We start from the raw sequence: 27,461 nt of genomic DNA, 5'->3' as shown, positions 1-27,461 counted from the left end.
TAGGAGCTGTATTTTAGCTGTATTAACTGCTGCTTCCTCTGCCTTGCACGTTGAGGTCGACCATGCTTAGTGGGAGTTCAGTCCTGAACCCTGTCTTGACAACTGCCAAAGTAGCCAGGACACATCTGAGCTTTCACCTGAGGGCAGTGGAGCTGCACTGATCATCAACATTTTTCATTGTTGTGTTTGTTGAAGTTTGTGTCCTTTTTGCTTCACCTTGGGCTTCAGTGACACTTGGCCTGGGCAAAGACAAAGTGTTGATGTCTTAGTCCTTGGAATTGGTGACTGGAAGCATAATGACACTCATCTGGTTTATGATGTAAAGACTGCCCATTATTTTAAAGTAACAGTTACTAGCAGTAGCTGTGCCTTTTCTTATAGCTGTTTTTATATGCTGCAAGAAAACATTAATCACAGATTAAACCTTTCTTCTGCTTTTATGAAATTGGTTATTTAATGGATTTGCTACTAAGAAAAAGCTTAAAAACAACTGTTCTGTTAAGATTTTTAACTGCTATGCTTGTTGTAAACAGAACTTTGAGAGGAAACAAGTAACAGAGCCTGGGTTTGATTTGGAGGTGTACATTATGTACACTGTTTTCCTAGTGGAAAGTAGATCTGCAACTTTGTAAAGTGAAATTTTTGAAAGCTGCTGTTGTTCCTTACCCAAAATGGCAGTATTCATGTACAGTTCAAGATCTTTGTATTTAATAACAGCTGTAGTGATGGAAATACTGGATTTTATTGTAGTTTTTATTTATTATACATGAATTAATAAATGATCAGAGACTGTACAGCTGAAATTAATAGTGAAATTAAGAAATATAAAACCATTGTAGGTTTTTACTGTGTTACAAAAATGTTTAATGAATCTGAAATACTGTAGGAGGAAGTTAGTGTGTTACTAAAGAGAACTGTGCATTAATCTATAGAGCAGTGTGGTAACAAGTTTCTCTTATGCAGGCCCTTTCCTACAAATTATTCCAGCAGTGACTTGGACAACCTCTGCAGATAGAAGCGATCTCCAAAATCCACTGCTGCTTCTCCTGGAATAGAGGTATGTTGCCTGCTCATATGGCAAGTCTGATGAGGTATTTGCAACACTCTTTGCAGTATCTGTGGAAGGTCCCATCCTTGGCAATGCAGTTTTGTACCTTCAGATCTTTGTAGAAATACTCAGCTATGTCTGGGCCGGGAGTCCAATCAAAACAGCTTGGCAGTATGCTTACTTGTGTGTTTAACAGAATTATTTCAGGGAACAAAAATCCCCCCAACCTAATCCAGTCAGTGTGATGAGATTTGTAGAGCTCCTGCTCTAAGTCATGTCACCATTCTGAGTAATGGCCATGTGCTCCTGTTTTCTTCTCCTTTCTTGTTCTGCAGCTGTTTCTGGACTTCTCACACTACTGCGAAACTAGACAGTGACAACAGTTGCATGACTTCATCGGCTCTGCTGCATTTGATCGATTAAGGCAAAAAAATTATCCTTCCTGGTGGTGCTAGACTGAAGTTCATTCACTGTTCTCTGCACAGCTGCTGAAATCGCTGCTCTACAGGTAAGGCTACTTTTGCACCCTGGCTTTTCTGCTCAAAGTGTGAACTTAGCATTGTATTACAAACACTCACATTTTTGTTAGAGATCTAGTGCAGTATGGGATTGGTTTTTTATGTATTAGTCACTTCTGTAAGAGGATGCAAATGCTGGTTTAGTTCTGTATGAGAGGTATAGTTTTAAGACACATTAAAGAGTATTATGTTTTGCCTGGAACAGACTGTAAATTTCTTAGGGCAGGAGCTGTGTTTTCATCTGCTGTATGTGCCTGTGTTCATGATTATGCTCAAACAGAAAAACTGTGCAGAGGGAGGGCTTTTTGCTGCAGCTGGCTTAGGAGAAGGAGCTAAATGTCATCACATTCTGCCCATTGCATGTACAGCTTAATGATGAGACAGCACATCAGGTCTGTTGTCAATGTGCATAATCTGAGCAGGCCAGAGCATGCCACTGGTCCTCAGTGTCATGACCTCAAGTGCTGCATATTAAATCCATTTGGGCTGCTGGGGATAAGGATAGAGTGTCCATGCAGGGGCAATCAAGGTAGTTATTGGCATACAACCCAACTGAATTAAAATGGTCTTTGAAAGAGACAATGTAGAAAGAAACTATGATTTCTAAGATAGAGTTTCAAATTGAGCTATATAGCTTTGATCCCCATGCCCCTACTGACTATAATGAGAAAAATTGTGCATATTAACTAATGGTTGATGTCATGAAATCTTGGGCACTATGTGCTAAAATACGCCACCAGCTGAGAAAAACCTTCATGCAAGTGGAAATTTGCACCTCACTAGTCGTTAGTGCTTTTGACAGTTTTGAGTCATCATCCTGAGTGCAGTTGCATTGAGTCTTCAGTCACTTAGAACACATTTGGATGGAGAAGCTTCCTAAATAACTTAAAGCCTTTCCCTAGCTTAACTAAGTCTTACGAAAGCTTAGGCTTTAAGTCCTACAAAATTATAGAAGTATACTTTCATGTCACACTATCTGTATTGATGGAGTTTGTGGAAGGAGATTAAGCTTCTGAAAGTTACTTTGATGCTTTCAAGAATCTCAGATTTTTGGTTTAGAAACTATGTAGTTTTCTCATGCCACACTTGTATCTCTGCCTTTGTAAACCCAAACAGTCGCAGTAACCGAGTAACAGCACAGCTGAATGTTTTCATAAAAACAACTTTGCTGCTTAGAGATGTGATTTACTATTTCAGTGTGTGTCTGTACATACGTACAGAGGCAAAAAGCGATGATGACCTCATCTTAAACCAGCTCACAAGAGCAGTCTCAATTTTTTAGTCTCTAAGCCAAAGACAGATTTACTGTAAGCAGAAAGAAATCCATTGCTTCCAGCTGCAGCATCACTGTCAGTGTCAGGACTCAGTTGCTGTGATAATTCTGTTCATGGTGCTTAATCTTTGTAACGTAAACCTAGAAGAAAAAAAATTTGCTATTTTGCATTTTTCCTGTTGTCTTTGCACAGAAAAGATGAAGTTAGTTCATATTCAGGGGTTTAAAAGTAAATCTTAACATTTCACTTCTTAAATGTGGATATTGCCTTCTTAGAAGACTGTTCTTAAATGAATTCAGCAGTGCTTGGGCCACGCTCTTTGCTTCAAAGTAGTTCTAAGTGATAATCCTATTGCATTACTAGATACATATTTTCTAACCTCTTAAAAAGCATCTTTAGGTACTTATGTTTGTCAAAGGTTTCTGAGAATTTATGGATCTTGCTCTTCTGTTGTGTTTAGACAAGATTCTAGGGCACATGCAGAGAATTCTGTTAAGTCCTAGACATTTTGAGGTGCAGTGTATTGCCCTCATTTTGTCTGCACTCTTCACGTTTAAAATTTGTAACTCTTGCACCTGCACGCTTTTAATGGAAGAGTTAATAGTCTTTACCAGAAGGAAAACTTTCTAGTTGTGTAATATTTATTGTTGTTAAACCCACATTATATCAGCACAACAATCCAAAGTAACGATAATACAATTTTTTATAAATACGAATAAAGGGTGGCAAAATAATGCTAGTGAAGCTAAACAAAAAAAACCTAAAATTAGCATGTCACAGTCAAGAAAAATTTGGCAAATGATATGACATACTCTTCCTAGAATAGAATCAAATTATTCCCAGATGACAGCCTACGGCGTTAATCTAGATTAACGATCCCCGTAACTGGTCACATCCTGCACCGGAACAGTACTACCTTAGGTGCTAAAGTTTATTAGTCACTAAAACACAAAACAAACTCTGTGTACTTACAAAGCAATACACGTATAGCACTAATGCAGTATATGGTGTACACAATTAAAAAAGTAAAAAGAACAACCCTAAGTACAGGATGTCTGAGTAACTGGACTGAGATGAAGAATCTCAGCACTTTTATTATAAATAATGGAAGATACCATGCTTCATACAAGGAATACAGTGTTTTCCTTTCATAGCTCGTACCATCAAATAGGCTTTTTTACCTTGTCAGACCTAGTAATTCTTCCCTCCATCCTGTTCGTCTGAAATCCATTTGATTCTAATTTAAAACTAACTAGTCAGGCCTGACTTCAGTCGGGCTCCAGCGTGATGGAGCCTTGCACTCAAAGTAGCCTTCAGACTTTTCAGCTACAGCACACAGACTCTGCCCAATAAAAGAGCTGTCACTTGTCTACAGTCAGAAGGAAAAAAAAAAGAAATGTACCAGAGATGTGTTGCGAAACAGAAAGACGCAGATTTGATGTTATTTTTGTCCATCTTCATTTTCTGCTTCCTCAGATCTGTAAGCTTGGCACTTGTGTGTGAATGTGTCATTGAAATGCATTATTGCAGTCTCAGCCCACTTTTCACTTACTGTACGTTTCCAAAATCCTCGTACATGTTACACAAACTTTAAACAGTCGAACATCCCATACATGCACTTGCTCGTTTTCCGCTCACCCTAGAATTTCAGATTCTTGAAGGGGGTTCCACAATGTTACAGACTGTCCTCAGAAAATCATTAGAGAGCTGCACCCTCTTGCCCTGTCCTGCTCCCACTCCCCGCAGTGACATATTGCAGTGGTTCGTACTCTCGGCATTTCTTCCCTGTCTAGTTACTAGTATTTAGAGTCTGAAGTAGACTTGTTACTGCATGTCAGCTCTTTTTCTTCTTTATCTTGAAGAGGTTAAATTAGTTACTCTTGGACTGTCTTTGCTGTATGCTGGTAAGTAAAGCCTCCTCCTAGACGGCAAAAAGGAAAAATACAAAAAAATTCAAAGTTACGGTGTTGATGTTGCTTTGTAGAATTGTCCACACTTAACAGCATTTAAGGCAAGATGATGATGTTGTTGTAGAAGGGAAGGCAGTTGGCAGAGATACAGCATTTTCTCCCGTCTCTTTCTTGTCCCTTCCTGTTCTATTCTTACAATATTGCACTTGTTGGTTGTAGCTCTCAGAATGCATTGCCATTTTAGAACTCTAGATAACCATACATTCTAATGGCCTCAAATAAAACATCTTGTGCCATGGTTTTTGTATCTTCTACTTACTGCTGTTGAAGGCACGTAGTGATAAATAGAGTTCTCTTCTGAAAGATCTGTCTGTGTAGTTTGGCCTTTATGAAAAGGGTTATTCACAAGGGCTGAAGCAACTTAGGTGTAAGGAACTGGTGAATGTGAGTTGTTGTGCAATGTGTAAATTTCTATTAATAATCTATCTATTCTTCTAATTTGGTATAATGAATAAGGAATACATGGTTATTGTGTTGTTTTTCTTTCGTACTTGAAGGTGTCTGCCTTTGCATAAAGTGACATAGAAGTATCATTGGTCAAGGCAATGGCTTTCAGTGTTTCTGCTTTGAAAGAAAATGATGGAAGTGGCAGCTGGATCTACAGATCATCGCTCTCTACCAAGCCAGATGGCATTGTCAGATGGACTGGATTTGCTTCAGGCTGGAAAGCTGCTTTGATGTCTAGTCCTTGGTCACAAAGTGCAGCATACCGACTGGCTGAGGGCCGCACCTTCTTTGGCTTGGTTGTTTGAGGTGGTTGTTGCCACTGAGCTATAGATTAGAAAGGAAAGAAAATACGTTAGCCATCTCATGCTGTGCAACAAAGCATGCCAGATGCACAGGCAACCCTTTGTAAAGGAGAGGCAAATTTCTGAGCAGAAGAAAACCATTATATCAAAGGTAAGTTTGTTTCATATCTTGATGGTTTCCTTTTCGCAGCATCTAGTTTCACCTTCAGATGTGGTAAGTAGAAACAATGGTGTCTGTGTTTGCTACTTGGCCTTTTTGGCAGTGCTTTCTACTTTTCTTTTATCACTGGGAAGGGTAAGAGCAGGGGGATTTGATTCTGTGCACTAACATTACAGTAACAGGCCTGTTCCAGGGTTAGTTGTTATATATGAAAGGAAATCATCTGGTTACCATTGTCCCCCTCCCCTGTATGCTGAAGCCAGGTCTCTAATTCACAAGTACCACTGCTACCACAGACACCATCACTAATCATTCCAGTTTCTCTCCATCCCCCACCCCTCAGTTTGTACTTATGAGAAGACTGGTAAGAGATTTTGGTTTAAGAAATATTCACTATACAAGGAGCTGCTTTGAAACAAACTGAATAATTAAGCACAAAGCCATAAAACATCTACGACACTCCTGGTAGCTGTCACAGGTGTATTACAGACTACTGTACAGAGAAAGACAAAAGGTTAGGGAAGTGCTAGGCAGAGCAATAGTAATGATGATCCACAAAAGTAATGTAGTCATGCCATTATCTGCTGTTAATTAGCTATATTTAATATACTAAGCAAAATCAAGAAGCTTGCATGCTTGTTTTTTTTAGCTGAAAGATGGTGAATATACTTTGACAGAGCATTTGTTGTCTTGATGTGGATCGTTACTATTGAGGAGAAACTATAAACAAAAGAAAGAGACCAATGTAAACCATACTGTAAACAAACTGAAACTTAGAGAACTGTTGATTTTGAGGGGGTTAAGGTGATCATGAAAATAGAAGTCACTTACTATAAACATCCAGTCTGGCAGTGCAAGACACAATCCCAGCCTCATTCTTGGCTGACACAGTATACCAGCCAGCATCCTCCTTTGTAGCTCCTTGAATCAACAGGCAAATGTAGCCATAGTTGTCTTGGTGCATGCTGAATAAGAGAAAAGCAGAAAATAGCTTTACTTAGAAGCCTACATTTTCACCAGTACATTTCTGTAAGTCTACGTTCTAGATGAGGAAATTTCCTTTTCCACTTGCTTCAAGTGCAAAGACATTTGTTTAAGCCCAAGGATGGAAAACAAAACTGAGTCAGGCACCAATCTGGCCCCATATTTGGTAAATGTAATAAATTATTACAATAACTAGTTAATATTTACAAGCTGCCGTTCATACGTAGCATTCTGATGACCTTCTGGGTTTTCATTTGTGCTACAGGATAGATTGTCTAACCTCACTCGGTCAGTGTTGTATGTGAGCGACTCGTTCTCCTTCTTCCAGAATATCTGAGGTGATGGCTCCCCCGAGATTCGACACTCCAGTCGCACTGGGAATCCCTCAGTCACACCTGTGTTTTGTAGCTTCTCTATAAACACAGGTGCTTTGTGTACTTCCTTAGCTGTGAAAATAAAGATAGCAGTCACCTTGACACTAGTCTGTGAATAGGTAGCCTTTCTTTCAGCAACATGTTAAAAATCAGTTATGAGAAATCTAAGTGGTAGACAGCTTCAGTGTTGTCTTCATTAAACACAGAATTCAGTCCTGGTTCATATGAAGAAAACAGCTGTATCAGTGTTTTAATAGAGGAGAAGTCAGCACTAACAGGGTTGAGTGGTTACTCCTCCATCCATCAATTAATTGAAATATGGAGTATGAAGACTGGCTGTGTAAACAGTGCCCCTTCGTATTCCATAGAAGGTTGGGCTTTTAATTACAGAAGAACTACGCTACCAGAAGGTCAGCATGGCATTAGTCTAATACGCTGCAAAACACACAGCTTGTCCTACCAGCTACCCACTGGCAGGTACAAGTCTGCACAAATTGCTATCGAAATCCCTATTCAAATAAGGGATCTCAACTGTGGTCTTTGCTATGGCAACAAACTGTGTGCACAGAGGTCACTTGTCAGTCAATTCACATCACCACACGACATAAACATATCACGTGTAACTATACTGTAGGTCTGTTACTGCCAGGTTTCCTTTGCCTCCCCCCTTACCCTTTAAGCACATAATGTGACAGCACTGGGGTTTCCCATTTCCTCTTACCCTTGCAATGCTCCCTGTGGCAGCCTAGCGCAAAGATGTTACCTGCAACAATGAGCTCCAGGCTGAATGTGTTTTCACCAGCTCGATTGGTAGCAATGCACGTGTAGATTCCGGCATCTCTGGCTGTGACGGGCTCTATGATCAAGGAGTGCACGCCGTTCTCACGCACCAGCATTTTGTGGGAACTATCAGGGCGAATTGGTCTTCCATTCAGTTGCCAGCTTAAATCTGGAGTCGGTAATCCACTAACCTTAAGTGTAAACAGAATAATGGGAATTGGTTTTAGCCATATGCAACACTGGAGGAGTCCCGACTTGCTACTTCAGAGAAGTTTGGTTTTGTTTGCTACTGCAGGTGTACAAGAAGATTTAAAGATCTAATTCTGTCCTGAATTACACATTGGCTCAGTTCTGTTCATACACTTTCAGGCCAACTCCCTGAATTCCATGATGTCTTATGAGTGTGACTTAAAAAAAGATCAATGTTTAGATAGGCGAGAAGCTAAATAATAATACATTGCAAAACAAAAGGCAAGATGACACCTGTTGTCTTTTTTCATTGTTTACTGTTCAGGTGGAATGAGCAGCTACTCTTTTCTAGATTAACTTCCTCTGAGAATCTTGCAGACAAAAAGATGGTAGCTGACTTATTATTGAACTCTGAGTTCCATTCCACCTAGGTGTTACCTAGTGACTGCACTGCCTGCACTAGCTGGGTCTGTGTGAACAAGTCTTGTTCCTCTGAAAGCTGTGCAATTTGCTTGGAAACAAATAGCTTCCCCTAAATATGTCAGCATAAAGTAAACAGAAGTCATCCCAGCTTTTATTAATTCTGTTAGGCAAAGTCATAAACCAAGATTATATTGTTTGAAACTCTAGAGGAGGACTGAACCTCAAGTAATAAAAGGATTTAAAAAAAAAGGGAATAGCACGTTGTCTTTATAGTGTGTGCTGCTCGCCTCCACCGCCCAGTACAGCTGAATTCTAAAAGTCCTTTTACTGTGAGCTACAAGATTTGCCTGAAGCACTTCCATTGGAGAGGAGACAATCTTCTATGGCCTGCTTCCACTTAAGTAGTGAGATTGGTTAACTATTGACAGTCACTAGAACCGCCAGTAGGTAAAAGAGCTTTACAAAGACTAATGTCGTTTTGAGTCAGCTAATGTTCTTGAAAGGCTGCTGCCAACCTATGTGTCATACTTGCCTTGCAGTCCATTCTGCACAGCTTTCCTTCTTGAACAGTCAGGTCTCCAGGAGCCTGCAGAAAATGAGGCCGGAAGAATCGTTCCTGAATTGGTTCATTTTCATCACCACTGTCCCTTGATCGAGATCGTGGTCTTAAAATAACATGAAATAAAGGTAAATTATTGTTTTCTTTGCTAAATCAGAAGAACCAAACTCATGTATTAGACTGCTTTGAATCTTAAATCACTTCTTTGACCTATACTGTGATCAGTCCATATTCACACACAGTCATTGGTAGCATTTGGATCAGAATGAGGTAATTAAGATACTGCATATTTCAATTCATTTCATTCATTCATTTAATTTTGCAATTAATTAATGGCAAAATATAATCTGGAAAATCTTGCTATAGAATAATTACATGTAAAAATAGTTTATTCACACATGATTGTATTTCAGTGATTTAAAGGCTAACTCTAAAAAGTAATACTAATAAAATACATCAGGAGGTCTTAGCATATAGTTTCAGTTCGCCCCATGTATTAAAACCCTTAGCTGTTCCTGGTTACACCAGAGTGTGCAGGTCCTGTCCCTCAGTGGTTTGCCTTTCAGAAAACAGCAGCTAAAAGCTAGATCATCTCAGTTGAAAAGAGACTTTTTTCACATCAGGCTTATTTTTCATCTTCACCATTTTCTGTGGATTAAAGTGCTGTGGATATTTATTCCTCATTTAAGGTTTTGTTTGAGATATTCTTCAACACTGTCAGTCAAAACAATAAAAATCCACATGTGTGATTTTAAGTAAGTTGTTAAATTGTTCTTGATGAAGTACTATAAAAAGTTAAAGCAAAAAAAATAAAAAGAAGGGAAAATAACTCCTGTCTCCAGACAGCGTCATCCACCTGAAGCTTTCACAATGTCGTTAAATCCATTCTCAGTACTAGCTAGTCTTGCCTGTTAATTTGATCTCTCAAATGTATTTCTAGGTGAACCCTTGTTTAACTGCATTATTATTCCAAACACAACTAGTGTTATTCCAGTTGTGTGATTCAGTAATCAAAGCAACTTGTAACTGAAACAAAATTTTAGACCAGTTTTTGTCCTTGCCTTGATCAGCTTGAATGGTTTCCATGCTGGACTGAACTACCTGTAGTAACATCCTGCTGTAGTGAAGACAAGCTATTCAAACATCCTCCAAGGTAACTTCTATGAATGCCATTTTACAGCAGAATTCTATTTTCTGAATCCATTTCCTGTTAACTTTTGCCAGTGGTTCTATTTTGGCCAGCATCTGCAGTATACCTGCAAGAGTGCATGTGGCTGTACTGCATTTTCTGCTGGCCGTGGTTTCTTAAGGCTAAAATAATTCATAATGCACAAAGTTAAAAAAAGCTATTACATTCGGGAAACAAGATGCTGTAATTCTGTATGAAAGAGAAGCACTCTACATGCACTCTTAGAGTTGCTTGAATTTGGTTTATTTTTCCTTCTTTGTTGTTGCCCTCCCTTCTTTCTGTCGCCATCCTGTCCCAGATATTGTCAATAAGACACTAGTGAAGCAGAAGTAGTGCTCCTTTGTGTCTAGGTTAACTAGCACCACGGGAATGTGAAAGGCCTTCTGAAAGGGCCAGAGCTCACTGCTGCAGTTGTGTAAAAAGGCATCACTGGTCAGAACTGAGGTAGGGGGTGGGCAGGCTGGAATTTACACCAAACGGAGTGGAAAACAAAAAGGCTAAAAAGTTTTGTGACCAAAGACTTTTTTTTTCTGATAGTGTGGTCTCGAATTGTGAAAGTAAGTTTTCAGATTGCATATCTGAAAGGAAACTCTACATCAGCATGCTGTTTAGTCTAGAATAAGAAATAATGCTTTGCTTTTTACCCCGCTGTAAATTTACTGCTGAAATAGCAGGCTGCTTTTAGGCCTTTACCTTGAGAGGTGAAATGAAGCTTATTTTCATCCTAAAGCGTGCTGTGGTTTTAAAGAAATAATTACATGAGTGGAGACAAGTACTTCAGATGTCTAGGAATGAAAAATTGCAACAGACTAGAATACCGTGGTTTAGTTGTGGGTTCTTTATAGAGTTGTGATGTGAGCATCCAATTGCAAAGATTGGTTTCAGCCACGCTAACATCCATGTGTCAGATCTGTCCAGGGAAATGTCCACCCATTTGTATGGTGCAATTTAAGTGAGGAAGAAGCTAGGGAATAGCGTATGACTGACCGTATGACAATGATCACTGATTTGGGATAAAGGAGATTAAGTTCCAATTAATCCTTCATTTGAGAGCAGGGACAACAGGAATACTGATTTTTTTTAAATCTTCCTTAAACTTCTTGCATTTTAGGATAATTTATTTGAAGCTCTGGCTGCAGTGCACTGCAAGACACCTTAGTGTCTTAATGCTACAATGTTGAGCATCACAAGTTCCAAGGGATTGAGACTAAGCTTTACACAGGATCCTGGAAACAACTGCCCTCACTACTACTGTCCAATTATCTGCATACAGCAGTCCTACAGCACATACAGGTACTGCTACTTGCTACAAGTTGTTGCACACTGTCTGTGTAATCACAGCGATTCTGTATGTTCCAGCTGGAACCTACTGAGACTCTGGCCGTTGTGACTGCAAAGCAGAACAGGTGCCTCATCACAGTCAGATCCAGACCTAGAGTGCTCATACTGCCTGCCTTGAAGGCTCTTCTGTTTGGGTAAGCAAAATGAAATATTTTTGTATTGTCTGAAGATGCTTAAGCTGTGCTAAAGAGCCTCATAAATACTGTGGGGTAATGAAAAAAAAGGCATTTGAAGGGAAAATTCCCTTATATGGTCCTAAAACATAAAACCAGAGCTTCATACGTGAACATCTCTAAATTCACCAAAGATAAGTTTAATACTTTATTTCTGACTCACTATTCCTTATAAGAACCTGAACTGAAATCCCTGAAATATTAAAATATTTCCAATGTAAATCTAATAAACTTCTTTGGCATGCAGTTATTACTGCTGTTTCTTTAAATGAATACTTATTAAGAGCTGGATAAGGTACAGGCTGTTAAGTGAGGTGTTTTAGAAAACCTAAGTAGCAAGGTCCCTCCCAGCAGCTGATAATGTACTTTGAGATAAGGAACAATTAGTGAACATCACAAAGAAAGGAGGAGACAGGCATAATTATGGACTCTGCAAATTCAAGTCGTTTCAGAGTTTGCTTTACACTTCAGTAAGTGTGCAAGCTTTGCAGGAATTTTTAGTCAGCAGGGGTCACATTTCTATACTTGTAACGTGTCCTCTTACTTCACGTTCTTTATGCTACCATAATAACTATGCAAAGCAAATATTTTTAAAACAAAAAGCAACCAAACCAATCCACCCACTCTCAAACAAACAAAACAAGAAAGCAAACCAGAAGTAGGTACCTTCTTATATGAGGCTGACCAGAGGGTGACCAAGGACTGCGGCCTCTTTGATTTACAGCTTGAACCATCAGCCTGCCCGTGCAACTTATTCTGCCCTGTTATGGTGATGAAGAAGAGGAATATTAAAGGACTTAAAGACTTAAATATAAAAATATAAATATAAAAAGACTTAAATAAACATTCAAGCTGATTTTTTTTGCCCACTTATTGCAGACTCTGTAATACAACCTCTTTTTGCACAGTCATTGGAAAACACTTTTTAAGATGTCTTCTGATACTAAACTTTTTTACCAGCTTCCAATTTAACACAGAACAGACTGGAATAATAGCGACTGTGACACAGTTCCAGATAAAATGTTGCAGCTGGAAGTTTGTCTTTAAAAAAAGATTACAAGTACTACTGGCAATTATGTCCTTAAATCAGTATATTTACTAAGTTTTTGGTGTGGGTGGCAGGTTTCTCTGTGTATACAAGTGAACAGTAGACAACAAGATCTTGAACATGCTTGCATCAGGAAGAGTGTGGCCAGCAGGACTAGGGATGTAATTCTGATCATGTACTTGGCACTGGTGAGGCCTCACCTCAAAAAAGATGTTGAGGTGTTGGAGTGGGTCCAGAGGAGAGCAACAAGACTGGTGGAGGGACTGGAGGGAAAGTCTTATGAGGAGAGGCTGAGAGATCTGGGGTTGTTTCAGCCTGGAGAAGAGGTGACTCAGGGGGAACCTTATCACACGCTACAACTACCTGAAGGGAAGTTGTAGTAAGGTGGGGGTCAGGCTCCTCTCCCAGGCAACTTGTGACTAGATGAGAGGACAGGACATGAAGCTGTGCCAGGAGCGATTTAGGTTGGATGTTAGGAAACAATTCCTCATGAGAAGGGTAATTAGACACTGGAATGAACTGCCAAGGGAGGTGGTAGAATGGTAGAATTGCTGTCCCTGGAGATGTTTAAAGAAAGACTGGATGTGGCACTTAGTGCCATGGTCTAGTTGATGTGGTGGTGTTAAGTCTGGACTTGATCTCAGAGGTCTATTCCAGCCTGAGTGATTCTGTGATTCTATGAAAATGGCACATGGTTAAGAGCTTGTGGTTAACAACAGAGCTGCTACCTCCAAAGTAGATTGATCCCCTTGATCTGGTGAGGCCACGGCTCTACCTCTGGCCCTGTGAACGTAAAAACTAAAAAGAACAGTACTTGAAGGGTCCTGTCTGAAGAGCAAGCCTGGGTTGGGGGCAGGAATCACAGTGAGGCAGACAACTACACAGGTGGGCATGGGAGATGGTTCACACATCTAGGTTGTTTTCAGTGAATGATAAAGCTTTAAATAACACATAGGTTCTGCTGTATTTAATCCCCTTTTATTTTTCTTTGCTTTGTTTATGTGATAAGAAAATTTAAAAAAAAAAAAAAAAAAAAGAAGAATTATCTACCACAGTCACTAGAGGTAGCCAATTTGGGATGGGACTGCCTACAGGCAGAACTGCTGCCAGCCAGGGCTCCGCAGGATTCACTATGTCTGGGGTAAAAGCATCTGGTGGTATTAATATAAATATACACAACAGATACAAATGTAAAAGCTCTAGAGAAAAGTAGTATTGTAGTAAAATTTCATATACTTGTAAGTTTTAGAGTTTTTCAAAACATAGCTTCAAATAGCTTCTTTGATACAGCAGGTAGCAGTAAGACAATATCTACATCAGCTGTGCAGTGTACTGCAGTTCAAAGCTGCAAGCTCCACACTGAAATCTGTCATCATAAAAATGACAAGTATTTTTGCAATAGTAATTCAGGGGTTGCAAATAGCTGTTCATTAACAACTGGTCAAAGCCCATCCAAAAAAAAAGATTTCACTGGGTCACAAGCAGCCTTCACATGGCAATAGCCAGTTAGAAATGAAGTCTCTCTCTCTGTCCCGTTTTTATTCCCATGACCACAAGAAAAGTAGTTGTGTTAGAAGAAGCTATTGTGCATGACCTGCAGCAATTTCTTAAGCAAGAGATGTTTTTTTATGTCTGTTGTAGGACCATTAAAAACATCTGGAAGAAATGCATTTCTATTTTATGCACCCCTACATATTGATCTTTTTCTGGCAGGTGTTGCTCAGTTCACACATTCTGGAATAATTTCTGCATATCTCAATACATGAAGGCATCACAAATGGAAACACAAAAGGACAGTGAAGAATCTGGACAGCTACGAGCAAGCAAGAAGCCAAAGCTTTGCAATAGTCATGGGATGAATGAGAAGGAAGCAATGAGTGGGAAGTAAGAAATGAGAAAATGTCCTATTAGAAATTAAGGGAATTCCAGTCTGAGGACTGTGAGTGCATAGTGCAGAAACATGGAGAGAATGGGATAAAAAGGAAAAGAAGTTGAAAATAAGGACTTGACTTCAAGCCCATGCCACTAGCTCATGGAAAGACCTCAGTTAAGGGAGGTAACCTGTAACTAAAGACCTAAAACAGGCTATGTTTTGTGTTTGTCTAGGCCCAGGATCAGTTTGCTCTGGATTAAGTTATATGGCAAGTTTTACTGCAACCCCCAGAGGTGTGTTAGAGCCTTAATTCCAGATTGCTGTGCTTGACATCACAGGCAGTGGTGCCTGTGCTGTTAACAACCACGGATGATTTCCAAGGTGTGTCAACACCTCATTTTACTTACATATATCCTGTGATATTAGTCCAGATCGTGAGATGGCATTAGCTGGCAAAGCTTTAATAGACTTCGCTTTACTGAAATCAGTTTCTATCAGCTGAGAATAAGTCTTTTTGCTCTGTAGTTTGGTGGTTCCAATAGCAATGGACAAAACACAGCAACAGCCTATTAAATATCTACCAGTCCATCAAAGTCCTGATGTAGGCTCCCTTCTATTTAGGTATTTTGCTTTTCTTAAGGAAAGGTTGCCAAATTTGCCTGAGTTTGCGATAGCTTTGAGATGTGGACAACTTTCCATTAGAACTAAGAAAGCTATGCCAAAATTATTTCCACTCAGGATGACTTATAAGAATTGGAATCCAGATATTTGAGTGTGAAAGGCCAGTAGATTAACTCCTAGGCTTTCTTTGCCTCCATTGTACTGTTAAATGCATAGTAAAACCTAGCAAACAGTGGAAGAGATAAGTATGTTTGCTTGGCAATTACACTGTGAGGGAGAACAGAATGGGCTTGCTGAAACAGATGTTTTGTTTAGGGGAGCCAGAGAAAGATGCTTCTGGCTCTTTTCCAAAGAGGGGAAGAAAGTTACAGATGCAGAATTTTATCATTTAACAAAACCAGTTTTTCAATCCCCAAGTTAGCAATAACTAAAATACAAAACCAACTCATTTAGTCCATCTGAAAATCCACTATCAATCTGTCCACTGCATGTTGTTGAATGCACTGTGTACTCTATGCAACAACAAAACACTTAGAGGAAGATGAGCAGGAAGCACTTCCTTCTTTGAGCATGTAGATATCTATTTATCATTTTATCATTTTAAAAGCTGCTGTGAGTTTCCACAATTTAAATCAAACCAAGTGTTATAATACAATAGTCATCTATGTGTAAAAGCTCCCAGCTTGAAGAATTCCCTTGGCCTTATTTCTTTCTTTTATTTGCATGTGTAGAAATAATCTTTAAACTACCTAAACGCTCCAGTTTGTTGAGTCTAGCCCCAAACTCCTGCATCTGTGTGTACAATCCCACATATTCACAAGCACACTGCAATATGAGCAGGATTGACAGTTAAAGAGCAAGGCAAAAATGGCAGTGTCATGCTAGGTAACCTAGCAACATCCATAACAGAGCACAACACTCCTGTTTAGATTAAACTGTCTCAGTGATACAGTTTGTTCTTTTACAGTGAGATTCTACTTGCAGACCTGGTCTTGGCAAAATATTTAGTTCTACAGAAGAAAATAATTTCATTACATCCCTGTGTTACTGCCTTGGTTTCTCGTGGGCAAACCTTTCTCCTCAGTTTACCGTGCTGCAGGAAAAATGGGTTGAAAAAGTTACTTCCATAGCATGTGTAAGCTGCAAGTTCAGCTATGTCCAATGCACAAAGTGGGTTTCTGCTGTATACCTCAGCTCTTGTAACGGGTTTGTGAAGAACATAATATTACAAACCTAGCAACACCCTGTGTTTCAGAAAAAATTATCAGCAAGCCTCCAAGACAACACAGAACTCCTTCCGGCTACATAATAAGTGTGAGAATTTTTTGCCTTGCAGAATTACAACTGCTGCCTAATGTAAACATGTTGAGGAGCGATGTACTCCCAGTGATTGCAAAACGTTGGCCTCAGTCAGTGAGCAGTGTTAACAGAAGAAAAATGAAATTACTGGATTGGGTTATTCCTGCCCACAAACTGCATTTTTTTTCCTTTATAGTATGTGTGCTATCCACGCTCAGTTAGGATACCAAGATGCTATCAGCTGAAACAAACGGTGGAAGAATGCTTTAAAAACAACACCCCCTCCTCTCTGAAACTTCAAACCATAGGAAAAAAAATGCTGCTGAGTTGCTAATCTCGTGGAGATAGAAAGGTCCCACCCTACTGATGCAAGTTGAAAACAGAAATCTAATTTAAATACTTTATGATGACTTCATCACTTAATTAAATCATGAAAACGTAAGATGAGATAGTTTTCTGAAGATTTATGTCCAGAAGCATGTTTGCTCTGGAGCCAAACCTTCATTTACCTGTGGGTTAGCAGCCATAATAGTGTAGTTCCCATCATCATCCAGGGTGGAGGCTGGAGTATGCAACAAGCAAGTTCCATCAGGTTCTCTTTGCATTCGGTAGTGATCACTTCGTTTAGAAATTTGCTTCCCATCTTTAAACCAGTAAATCTGCAGGAAATAGAGGAGGCATGAGTCACTGTCATCATTTATCAATTAATAGTGCTAATGAACCTTACCTGCTGCAAACTTTGAGTAAGCATTATAACTAATTTGATCAACTAGTGAAAGTGCAGAACCCCATTCCACAAACCACTAAGCCAAGTTACAGATCAGCAGTTGTTTACAGAGGAAGGATGGCAGCATGACCATTTACCAAAGGAACTTACACAAGCACAAAAGCTGTGCTCTTCCCAAGGACAGAACAGCAGATGAATGTACCAAGAACTGAAAATAAATGGAACTATGAGGAAAAGTTCTGTTTCAGAGGAGATTAATAATTTTTATTTCACTGAAATCTGAAGTTGTTTCAGAAAGAACATAAGAATGCTACTGGTCTCTTTTCAGAAAATAAAGACATAAACCAAGGAATAATTCATTTGATGATGAGTCAAAAACAAGTAACTATCTCACTGTTACAACACCAGTTTCCTCCCATCACCATTAGGCTGACTGGACTGCACTGGACCAAACAGCCAGAAGGGGATTCACTCACTTGTGCTGGGTGTTCAACGCAGGGACCAGCCAGCTTTATATAATTACGTGATTGAAACCAGCAATGTCAGCCCAGTGTGACAGGCATCTACAGCAATGGACACCTTTACATAAGCTAGTCAGCATATGGAGAGCTTTCTGTATGCCAACACCAGGAGAATTCCATGTTGTACAGAGAAGTTACAAGGAGGTCTTTTCCATTACTTTTGATGTATAATTTCATTCTCTGGCTGACCCCAACAGCTACTTTCAGTGAGCCAAAAAAGAAAAATTAAGAGAATGATGTATGCAGAATATCATCTTGTTATAATCCATGAATTACACAAAAGTATGTGTATATTTTTAATGCCTGAAACTTGAGGTAAAAAAATCAAACTCAGATATTTTTATCTAACTTTGAGGTCTTTTTGGGCTACATTTTAAAGATAATATAAAATCCCAAACTGAAAATTGCTGGAACTAAAAGAAAATTATGGTGTATGCATGAAAACCCACAGAGGAATACGTAAGGCATTTTGGACTAGGAAGGTGGTAGTCAGCTCCTGAAACCCATATTTCAGCCGAACATTATTTACTTGTCCCTTTTGAAGCGTGCATTACACCGTAAGATCAGCAATTCAGTATTTCTTAAGGCATTTGTGCCAATACCTACAGGATCTTTGGAGGTCAGCTTGTACAAAGTACAACTGTATTTGTCCTGGTCGCATGACTACTGCAGTCTCACTTAGCATGAAAACAACATGCACCTCTTCCCCAGTCTATTTCTTGAAGTGGGTGTTTAGATGTTACCATGAGGAAAGAAAGAGTGCCAGCTCTCCAGTAAAAATGGAAGTGACAAAGCACAATTCCTGAAAGAGTTTTTAACATGCCACATTCTTCAACATTTCAAGTTCTAAATTCACTCACCTGAGGGGGGGAGAAGTTAAGGATATATGTTAAAATTCACAAATTGACTTAATAAGGAATAAGTAGAAATTTCCCTTAAAAATCAATTACCATGTATGGATTAATGAGCATTATGTGTGATTTCATTTCCTCAATAGCTGGTTATACTTGTTTCCCATTTTGTCTGTCAGCAGCTGTGCAGAGACACTGTGGTGCTAACATGAGATTGAGTCATGTCTCCTCATCTGCTGACAGGGCACTTACTGGAGATGCAAAAGATATTTGATCACTTATGTACACATGCTAATGGATGCTGGTAACAATGTGATTGCAAAGAACGAGTTTTAACTTGCATGCTTTACGTGCGTCATAACATTGCTTGGAAAGTTGCTGCATTAAGTAGTAATTATTTAATAACCATGCACTTATCAGAAATATCAGAGACATGCCAGGAATTATTACATGGAAATATATGCAAATATGAACACAACCAGCTATCCAGACATGATGCATGTCTTGTCCCGCACTTATTTCCACTAAGTTTAAAAGCACTGGCATTGCTGAGTTTTACTTATGAGCCATAAATTCTTAATACTGCCTTTATCTGCCATGGAGTTAAGTAGAATACTCCTACTGCTGGAGACAGTGATCCTTGGAATGAAGTATGTTCTTTCTAGGATACCTTTTAATAAATGTAGCATTAAACTACACAAGCAGTGAACACTACGTCTGGATGGCTTGTAGTTGCACTGGATTTTCAGAAGACAGCGCAGTACACAGTACAAAAGGGGTGTTTGATCTTGGGCAGCACAGGCATTTTTAATCACTAAGAATTATATTTGGCCACGTGAAGAGCAAGCAGTATGAGCTTTATGCCACATCCACATCTCAACCTTTTGATAGCATTGCCCAAATTCTGAAGAGAAATATCACTTAAAGAGAGGTGTTCCACACTACCTCCTCTCCACTCACGCTCATGTGGAAATTATTTTTCTTATTTAATGTAAAACTCATTTAAAAAGTCGCATTTATGAAGACAGAATTTGCACATCACTATTCAATTTATATGGCATGTTCAGGGAGAAAAATAATCAAGCCAGAAAAAATCCCTTGTAATGAATGCCAGATTTTAGAAACACTGCAGTCCTTCCCAAAGCCATTCCTTGGCAGAGCTGACAGAATACTTAAAAGGGAGGAGCTTCAAGTTAGTAAATTATTTCCAGCTTTTCATTTGCCAAAGTAAAGAATTTATTCAGGGGCATCACTTTCAGGTTCAACAAATGACAGCTGAAAGGCAGCCCTTAGCCACTGAGCATTTCAAAACTGCAATCTTGGCATGATCCAGCAAATGAGGAGAAGATACAGCCTTTGACATTGCAAAGCCCAGCTAACAAGTAAGCATCCAAAAGGACTGAAACTGGTTCCATCTCAAGCAATTTAATACATTGCACAAGGCATCTGCAAGTGAATGGAAGAAATGGTCACAGTCCCAGGTGCAAGAGCAAATCACTTTTTAATGTGCCTGCTTTGACACTGCAGAATTACAGAATGTTGTATCTGGATTCAAATGCTGTGCGTTAGAGGAAGCACTAACAATGTGGTTTCTTGGCTCTGCAATCCCTAGTGCCAAAACAAGGCGAGTGAGGGAAAGGGGATATCCTCTTTCATCTGTCTTAAATCAGATTAAGATGACTGTGAAACTACACCTTAATTGAAAACTGTGAAAATTAAGGAATGGCTAAATTGACTAAGGCTGACTCATAAGTGATCCAGCAACTTACTCATAAGCCTCAGGCAAAAAGAGTACCTCTCCAGCACACTGCACCTCTAACATCAACAAAGCCATTTGTCTTCCACCCTTATGCAGCACAACAGGATCTTCTGTATAGTCGACTCAAAAGTAATGCTGGACATCAAAGCTTTGGTTTCAGTCAGATTGGGCTGACTTCTCAGTGCGTGTCTTAATTTTGATATGAGTATACTGATCAGCTCCTCTTACTTTGCAGTGGTTCACATCATGTTATGGTCTTGGAGCACAGAATTGGATTCCTTACAGATGAAACTAAGCCAGAAAACGTGCTCCATGAACACATCTGATGTGCTGCATCTGCTTTAGTCTGTGGGACAAGATTAGAGCTTACCCGAAGCAAAACCTCCTGAAATGCACGCAGGGATAGATTTCTCATTCTGCAGACTGGCTTCTTCTGGTCTGCACTGCCACAGGCTACTTATCTCCTGTTCTTTGTCTGCTACCTGACAAAGTCCATTTCTCTCTACAGTTTGTGCAGTATCATTGGACATGTAGAGTCATTTGCATTTATCTCTGTTGGAAATTCTGAACTTACACTAGATGAAAGATTTGGATGTGGCTGCTGCTGTGAAGGTCTTATCTGAGAGATGAGGCATCTTTGATCTTGTGTGAGAAAAAAGCCCCTATCCATAAGGGGTCAATGTAAGAGCTACAGGGACCTCACTGGGAAGATACTGGATTTGGCAAAGATACTGAAGATGCTACTGCAGTTTGCCTGCTGCCAAATGAGTCAGTTGATTGCTAAGCAATTTTTGACATGCTAAACACAACCTACCAAAGGAAGATACTCCAGACTACTAACATCAGGCAATTGGTACTTTTACATTTGCTAAAAGGTAATGCTTCCCAGGCCCAACCCTCACTCAGAAGCTCATCATTAAAACCTCAGTATTATGACTCATCTTGCTGTTGCAGGATACAGGAGTTCATGGTATTTCACTATGCCTCCCTCTAACTTTCCATAGTCTCGCTAAGGTGTGTAGATACAAACTCTACAATGCTGAAGAATGCAGAGGTAACACACTGGGTTCTGAACCAGAAGCAACATATTTTGTATTAGGCTGTTGCTGTGCTTGAGCTAAGTGCCTGTGTTAACCTGATGAGGTTTGCCAGTTCACACAGGGTTTTCTAGTACTGTTCTGCACCCTGTGGTAAAGATGTACCCTGAAGGTAACTCTGGAAATGACAGAACTATTACTTCTAGGTAACATAACTGAGATGATGTCTCAGGAGGAAGTAACTAACAGCTAAAGTCTTGTAGTAGGATTTTTGCCATTAAAAAAATGTAACTAACTCCAGTCACATCAAAAGAAATTTAGCAGTTTATGCTAGCTAGGAATGCCTCATCAAGAGACAATGTTCCCGTAAGATACAGCTCATAGGGTCCAGGGGCTTCCCGTAAGGTACCAAACTAAAACTCTTCTCTGAAGAGTGTTTCTAGAAACATTCACCTGCTTTTCTTACCTTTGGCTTTGGATTTCCTGCCACTTTGCATGTAAATGTGACTGGCATTCCCTCAAAGATTTTGTAATGCTTGAGCTTTATCTCAAAACACGGCGACATACTGTTATCAATAGGTTCATCTCCATGTTGCACCTCATCGTCCGATTCTTCTACAGGAGATCTCTCCAGCCTATATTCAATTTCACTGATCAATCTTTGCTCAAAGCTGGAGACTTTATACTCCTGTCAAATAAGGAAGGTACATGTTAGTGTCCAGCTTCAACACACTGTGCTCAGCAAGATGCGTTTCTAATATTAGGGTTCTTTATTCCATTGATCTTTGACAATCCATTAAGTTTTTACATGCAAAAGGAAACTGTATCTTGTTGAAGAAAAACACTATAATCCGTGCCTCCAATAGCTTCTCTATGAAACAATGAAGCCATCTGGTATGAGGCAAAAATGGCATTTAATGTTATCTTAAGGTCTAATTTATAAGGGGAAGAAAAGTCACTAGATGCTTTCTTTCCATTAAAAGTCTATAAGAATAAAAGTATCTGAAGCAGTTCATAAAGACAAAAGAAACACACTAATATTTCCTTGAGGGTACAGGCAGATTTAGGGTGGTTTTTGTTTCCAAGTGGCCAGAAGAACATATGGTTCACATCTGCTATTTGCATAGAACTGTACTGGAGGGTGCACCAGAAAGCTAAAAGAGATTGTGTTTACAGTTGCTTGTAAAAATGAGGAGGGAGTGGGAGAGGAGAGGGAGAGGCTTTGTCTATGATAGTAACTAGTCCATGGTAGTTGCCTCTCATTACTCCTGGTGCATGGTCTCCTTTTGCCAAAATATCACTTCTCCCTTAAAAAGCAAATTTGTCATGAGAATATTAAAGATATAGAAAGAAGAGTGGGAAGTTTAATCCAGTGCAAAGCATTGCTGCTTGTTTACATTTGCTGTTCCAGTATTGGGAAGCATTATTGTGACATACAGAGTTAGGTACTTTTTTGACCTGTTCTATCTACTTCACAGTACAAAAGTTCCTTCTTTGAATCTTAGTGATAACAAAGACAGTGCTAGAATACAAGAAAGCTCAGAAGCAGAAAAAAAGAGGAGGAAAAAAGTCTTTATTAGCTAACGCTTTTCTCAGCCACCAGAAGTTCAGGCACTCCTTCAGATGACCTTTGGCAATTGTCTCTGACATGTATTTTTATTTAAGATAGAACAGGTCTCATGGAGCCTCCTTTCACATCCTCTACCACCGACTCTGGCCTTGGACTAACATGCAGGTCACCAATGACTGGTTACAGAACCATAACCCTCAATAATGGTATAAAATAAAAGAATAGAGAAATACCTTTGTCAACTGCAGACATTTTAAAAACATGATTGCTCCTTAAAAGTTTATCACAAAAGTGTATCTTGAAGCACATACGGTACGTATAAAGAGCAGCTGGTTTGGATGCAAGGCAGTTAGTATCAGTGTATGTTAACTTAGGGCAGAAAGATACTGAAGCACACTGCCACTGTGGTTAAGCTGCCTGGCTCAAACAGGCTGAGAGAACAACTTTAAGGCCTTCAGGAGAGTGCAGCCCAAATCTCCAGTTATTAATGCTAGGTGACCTCTGGTTATTAACCAAGAACAGCAGAAGGGAAAGGGCAAAGACGATAGAGGAAAATAAAAGGGACAAAAAAAGCAAGACAGAAAAAGGAGAAATTGTTAACCTTTTGAATATCCACAGGACTCATTACAGAAGCACCAACAGAGCGAGCTTCCTGCAAGGGCAGAAAAAAAGATCAAGAGGCAGAAGGAGGACTGAGAGCCATCTATGATAGTTTCTCGGAGTGTTTATCAGGAGAGCATACTTCATGTGGTAACACAAACAAATGAATGCTACCCGTTTCTGAACGGCAGCTCTGGCATGTGGACAATGGAGAGAGTGTACCTAGCCTTTCAAGCAGACCTTCTGTTGCATCTCTGGTCAGCATCCAAAAAGGAGAGATTACAAACATACAGAGAAGACAGTTTCAAGATAGTAGATATATTTTTTTCCTTGAGAGAAAGGATATTCAGGATAGAATAGGATAAATTGAATAGTTTAAAGAAGAGAACAGACATTTGAGATCTCTCAGCCTTGCACAGTATGGAAAAACTGAGCAATAGGCATCCTCTGGTTTAATTCACTGATATGCAACATATGACTTCTGTAATCTTGTGTATATTTATCATCTTACATAGGAGTTGTTTTAAGAGAATCACAGCCTGTGTAAAAGAAAAATTGAAAGAAGTACTTTTTTTCCTATGAAATTGCAGTTATGTGGCACCTGTACAGCAGGATCTTCTTCTGGCTCCTGTATATTGAAGACTGTTGCAGCACTGTCTGCTCCCAGCAATCGACGAGCCATTTTCTCCTCATATGTTAATCTCTGAGCAAAAAACAATAAAAGGAAGATGAGGAGGGGAGAAAAGGTCTTATTTCTCATTAAGAACTACGTTTTAAGTAACGTTAATAAAAGAGAGCAGTAACATGTTTCTTACAGAAACCGCAGTTTGTAATGCATTTTTTTGGCATTACAAGTGGCCTTTCTGGCTTAGGCAGCTCTTGCCCCGATTTTGCCATTTGTTTCCATCCTCTTGCCAGGAACTTGGGCTGGAATGAGCAATAGGAACTGCTTAAATCAGTGTGGCCATCAAAAAAGTGCATGTCAAATCATCCCAGATCTTACTTGTAGTCGTTCTGCTCAATTGTTACATTAGTACCACACAGCAGAAGATTCTGCCAAAAATGCTAAGGCGATGCTACACCACTTGATTATTTTGTCAAAAATATGACAGCTTTACAGAAAAGTATATTCTTTAAGGGTGCTCATTTATATTTCTTCCTACTCTTTCAGAAATTAAGGAGACAGCTTAACAAAGACAATTTGTATTCGAAGGGAAAGAAGTGAAGGAAATGTACAGCTTTTTTATTCTTCTATAGTCAATATCACATTCCAGGCACTTAGATACTTTCTCACAAATCAACACCCAAAAAAAACTGCCGGCAAACGCAAAGCAGACTCATTACATGGTTGTCCTGGGTGGGCTAGGAGAGATGGTTCTTTTCAGAAGAAGCTGGGAGAAGCTACACCCAGCATAGGCATCTGCAGCAGTCAGTGGGGTATTGGCTACCATGCTGACTGCCTTCTCAGTAAGGGGAGGGCTGGGGCAAGCAAGGGTTGCAAGCAGGTGGCTGCAGCATGGCAGGACCATTGGTGGTCAGTGCTTTAGGTAATCTTCATTAGTGTTACTGTTATCTTTGTTTCCAATCTGTATTATTCTATTAAATTCTCTTTACGTTCAACTCACTGCGTTCTGCCTCTTTCTCCCAATTTTCCTATCCTGGTGGGGCCTGTCTGCAAGTGGCTGTGTGAGGCTCAGCTGCCAGCTGGGTCTAAACCACAACAGTGATGCAATGCCACATTTACCAGAAACATGAAGCAAAGGATGGAAATTAGTTTACTAACCATTTTTTAAAAGCTACTTTGATTTTTAAAAGATGTTATATTGTAGCTAAACCAGCAGGCTGAGACTTACAAAAAGTAAGTACCAATACTGGCATGGTTACACGTGTCTAACAAAGTCATGAACTTTTATTCACTTTAACTTCTTTTGTGATCACTCCAAGTGCCCACAGCCATGATTACACAAATGGAATCGCCCAAGACAGGAATCTGCAAGACAGAAGCCCCAGGGCGAGTGCAAAACTAGAATTTACTTGGTTCATCATCATAAGATCAGGGTTGATATGTTGGGTTTTTTTTTCCCCTTCAGGCCACGTGGGCTTTCTCAGGACATTCCAGTCATTTGTGCAGGCCAAATACCTCGCTTTCCAAAACAGGCATTGACAGTCATGCTTCGCCCATCTCCTTTGAAAAAATGGGAACTTACACACTGAGAGTGATTCTGCTTAACAGAGAAAACTGCCTAACCCTATGCAGTCAGCAGAGAAAGGCAAATACAGAAGTACTAAGTCACTCTGAACACTTTTCCTACCTCATTCCATTGACTTAAGTAATCCAACAGCTGTGTAGTAGATAGGCTGTCTTGAACTACAAGACTATAGTCCACATCTCAGACACAAAGCAAACATAGCAAACTTCTGATCATGGTCCTAAGAAAGCCAAAGCATGCTGACTTTCAGTGACAGAGAGCTACCCCGAAGCATTCAAATGCTTCTGAAAACATTTCACTGGCAAAATGCAGAGACAGTCTACCCTTTAAAAATTACTCTTAAAAATATCTCTGCTTCAAAGACATTCAAAGCTATGAATTAGTAACTGTAATCAAGTCTTAGGAGAGTTGCTTCTCATCAGCTCCAAGCAGGAAGAATTTGGTATTTTATTTGGTATAATAGATCTTAAAATGCACAAAAATTAGTGCAGAACTTTGCCCCTGTACATTTCAATTGTTCTACATACTTAACTGTTTTACCTCATTCCTTGCCTCCTCACAGAACAGTGTTCATTTGTACTACAGGTTCTTTTTTTTATTTTATTGGTTTAAAAAGTCCCACAACTGCAGGATTTCATGTAGACTGATTCCTAATGAGTTTGTTTCCTATGATGAACTACCTCATTACATACCCTATGATGTATGCTGAACCACCTACTCTTGATTTTTGTTGTCTGACAGCTGGGCAAAGGTAGAATGAACCTGGACTGGACTGATAAAGAGTTACACATATGCTTCCTGGCCAGCCACCCTGTGATGAGCAGTCAAAAGCAAATGGGCTCTGAGGCTGAAAAAGCCCTTGAGGTACAGGACATACAGGCCTCTTAGATGAATTTTTCATCTTTAAGACCTCCATCCCTTTGCTAAGTCCAAGTAAGTTTGCCCCAAAGGAGAAGGAGTGCTAGGCCAAAATGCTCTCAATCATTTCTTACGGAAATGCAGCTTTGGAAATGCATTTAAAAATATCAAATACATAAATATGAAAGTAGTCTACACACAATTTTTCTATATGCCATATAAATATACGAGATACTACCTCTGATGCCCACTCCCATTCCCCAGAGTATTTTATGTTTCTCTACCGGTTGCCCGTTGTTCAAAAGGTCTTCCTTGAAGCGAAGTTTTCTTTCCAGATCCTGAATTACAGCATCTTTTGACCCCTGAATCTCTTCATCTGATGCTATTCTAGCAGTTCTGCCTGTTTTCTTGGGAAATCCCCTGCAAAACAGTACAGAAATATTCATGGACTTTCCTGAAATCATCAGTACTTAGAAATTTAACTGGAATCACTGTTATTAGTGAAGAAAACGACATGGTGTCTTTGAAATGAGAGGCCATTTTACTTACTGCGCTATCCCTTCTAGCTCACTTCACTCTTTAAATGGTTAGTCTAAGAACAAAGCTGAAAACTACACTTTATTCATACATTTGTTAAAATAGGCCTCAGGACTGTGTAGTGGTGGCTGTAAACACTGTAGACTCCAAGAGGAAACTCAAAGAACAATCACAATAAAGCAAAGCACATGAAAGAGAAAGCATGACTAGATAAGTGAG

General features: G+C 39.5%; 1 protein-coding gene and 1 long non-coding RNA gene across 9 annotated transcripts in view; one reads left to right on the top strand and one right to left on the bottom strand.

Moving 5' to 3' along the window:
- The first annotated feature begins 967 nt into the window (after window positions 1-967).
- Window positions 968-25,257, top strand: LOC135178183 (uncharacterized). Of its 4 annotated transcripts, none has more exons than XR_010303409.1 (8): window positions 968-1,057; window positions 1,384-1,556; window positions 5,308-5,710; window positions 9,009-9,156; window positions 10,099-10,181; window positions 11,329-11,692; window positions 14,493-14,663; window positions 23,656-25,257. It is a non-coding gene; the product is annotated as an uncharacterized LOC135178183 (long non-coding RNA). The 4 variants fall into 4 exon arrangements; XR_010303410.1 differs by lacking the exon at window positions 23,656-25,257 and having other exon boundaries at window positions 11,329-11,510; window positions 11,577-11,692; window positions 14,493-17,546; XR_010303411.1 differs by lacking the exon at window positions 23,656-25,257 and having other exon boundaries at window positions 11,329-11,510; window positions 11,559-11,692; window positions 14,493-17,546.
- Window positions 3,464-27,461, bottom strand: part of PALLD (palladin, cytoskeletal associated protein) — a 143,120-nt gene continuing 119,122 nt past the window's right edge. For 4 of the 5 annotated variants that reach the window (XM_064148805.1, XM_064148802.1, XM_064148804.1 and 1 more), the window contains 10 exons: window positions 26,990-27,125; window positions 24,239-24,340; window positions 21,934-22,155; window positions 17,082-17,231; window positions 12,398-12,492; window positions 9,002-9,134; window positions 7,841-8,048; window positions 6,984-7,149; window positions 6,551-6,684; window positions 3,464-5,581 (listed from right to left, as the gene is read on the bottom strand). In XM_064148805.1, coding sequence (XP_064004875.1) covers window positions 5,409-5,581; window positions 6,551-6,684; window positions 6,984-7,149; window positions 7,841-8,048; window positions 9,002-9,134; window positions 12,398-12,492; window positions 17,082-17,231; window positions 21,934-22,155; window positions 24,239-24,340; window positions 26,990-27,125 — 1,519 coding nt within the window. In that variant the 3' untranslated portion in view covers window positions 3,464-5,408. Of the gene's footprint in view, window positions 5,582-5,806; window positions 6,440-6,550; window positions 6,685-6,983; window positions 7,150-7,840; window positions 8,049-9,001; window positions 9,135-12,397; window positions 12,493-17,081; window positions 17,232-21,933; window positions 22,156-24,238; window positions 24,341-26,989; window positions 27,126-27,461 lie in introns of those variants that run through there. The other variant, XM_064148801.1, reaches the window with a different exon arrangement.

The sequence above is a fragment of the Pogoniulus pusillus genome, chromosome 9 (genome assembly GCF_015220805.1).
Source record: "Pogoniulus pusillus isolate bPogPus1 chromosome 9, bPogPus1.pri, whole genome shotgun sequence".
Taxonomy (NCBI): domain Eukaryota; kingdom Metazoa; phylum Chordata; class Aves; order Piciformes; family Lybiidae; genus Pogoniulus; species Pogoniulus pusillus.
This window is presented reverse-complemented; position numbering and strand designations above follow the sequence as displayed.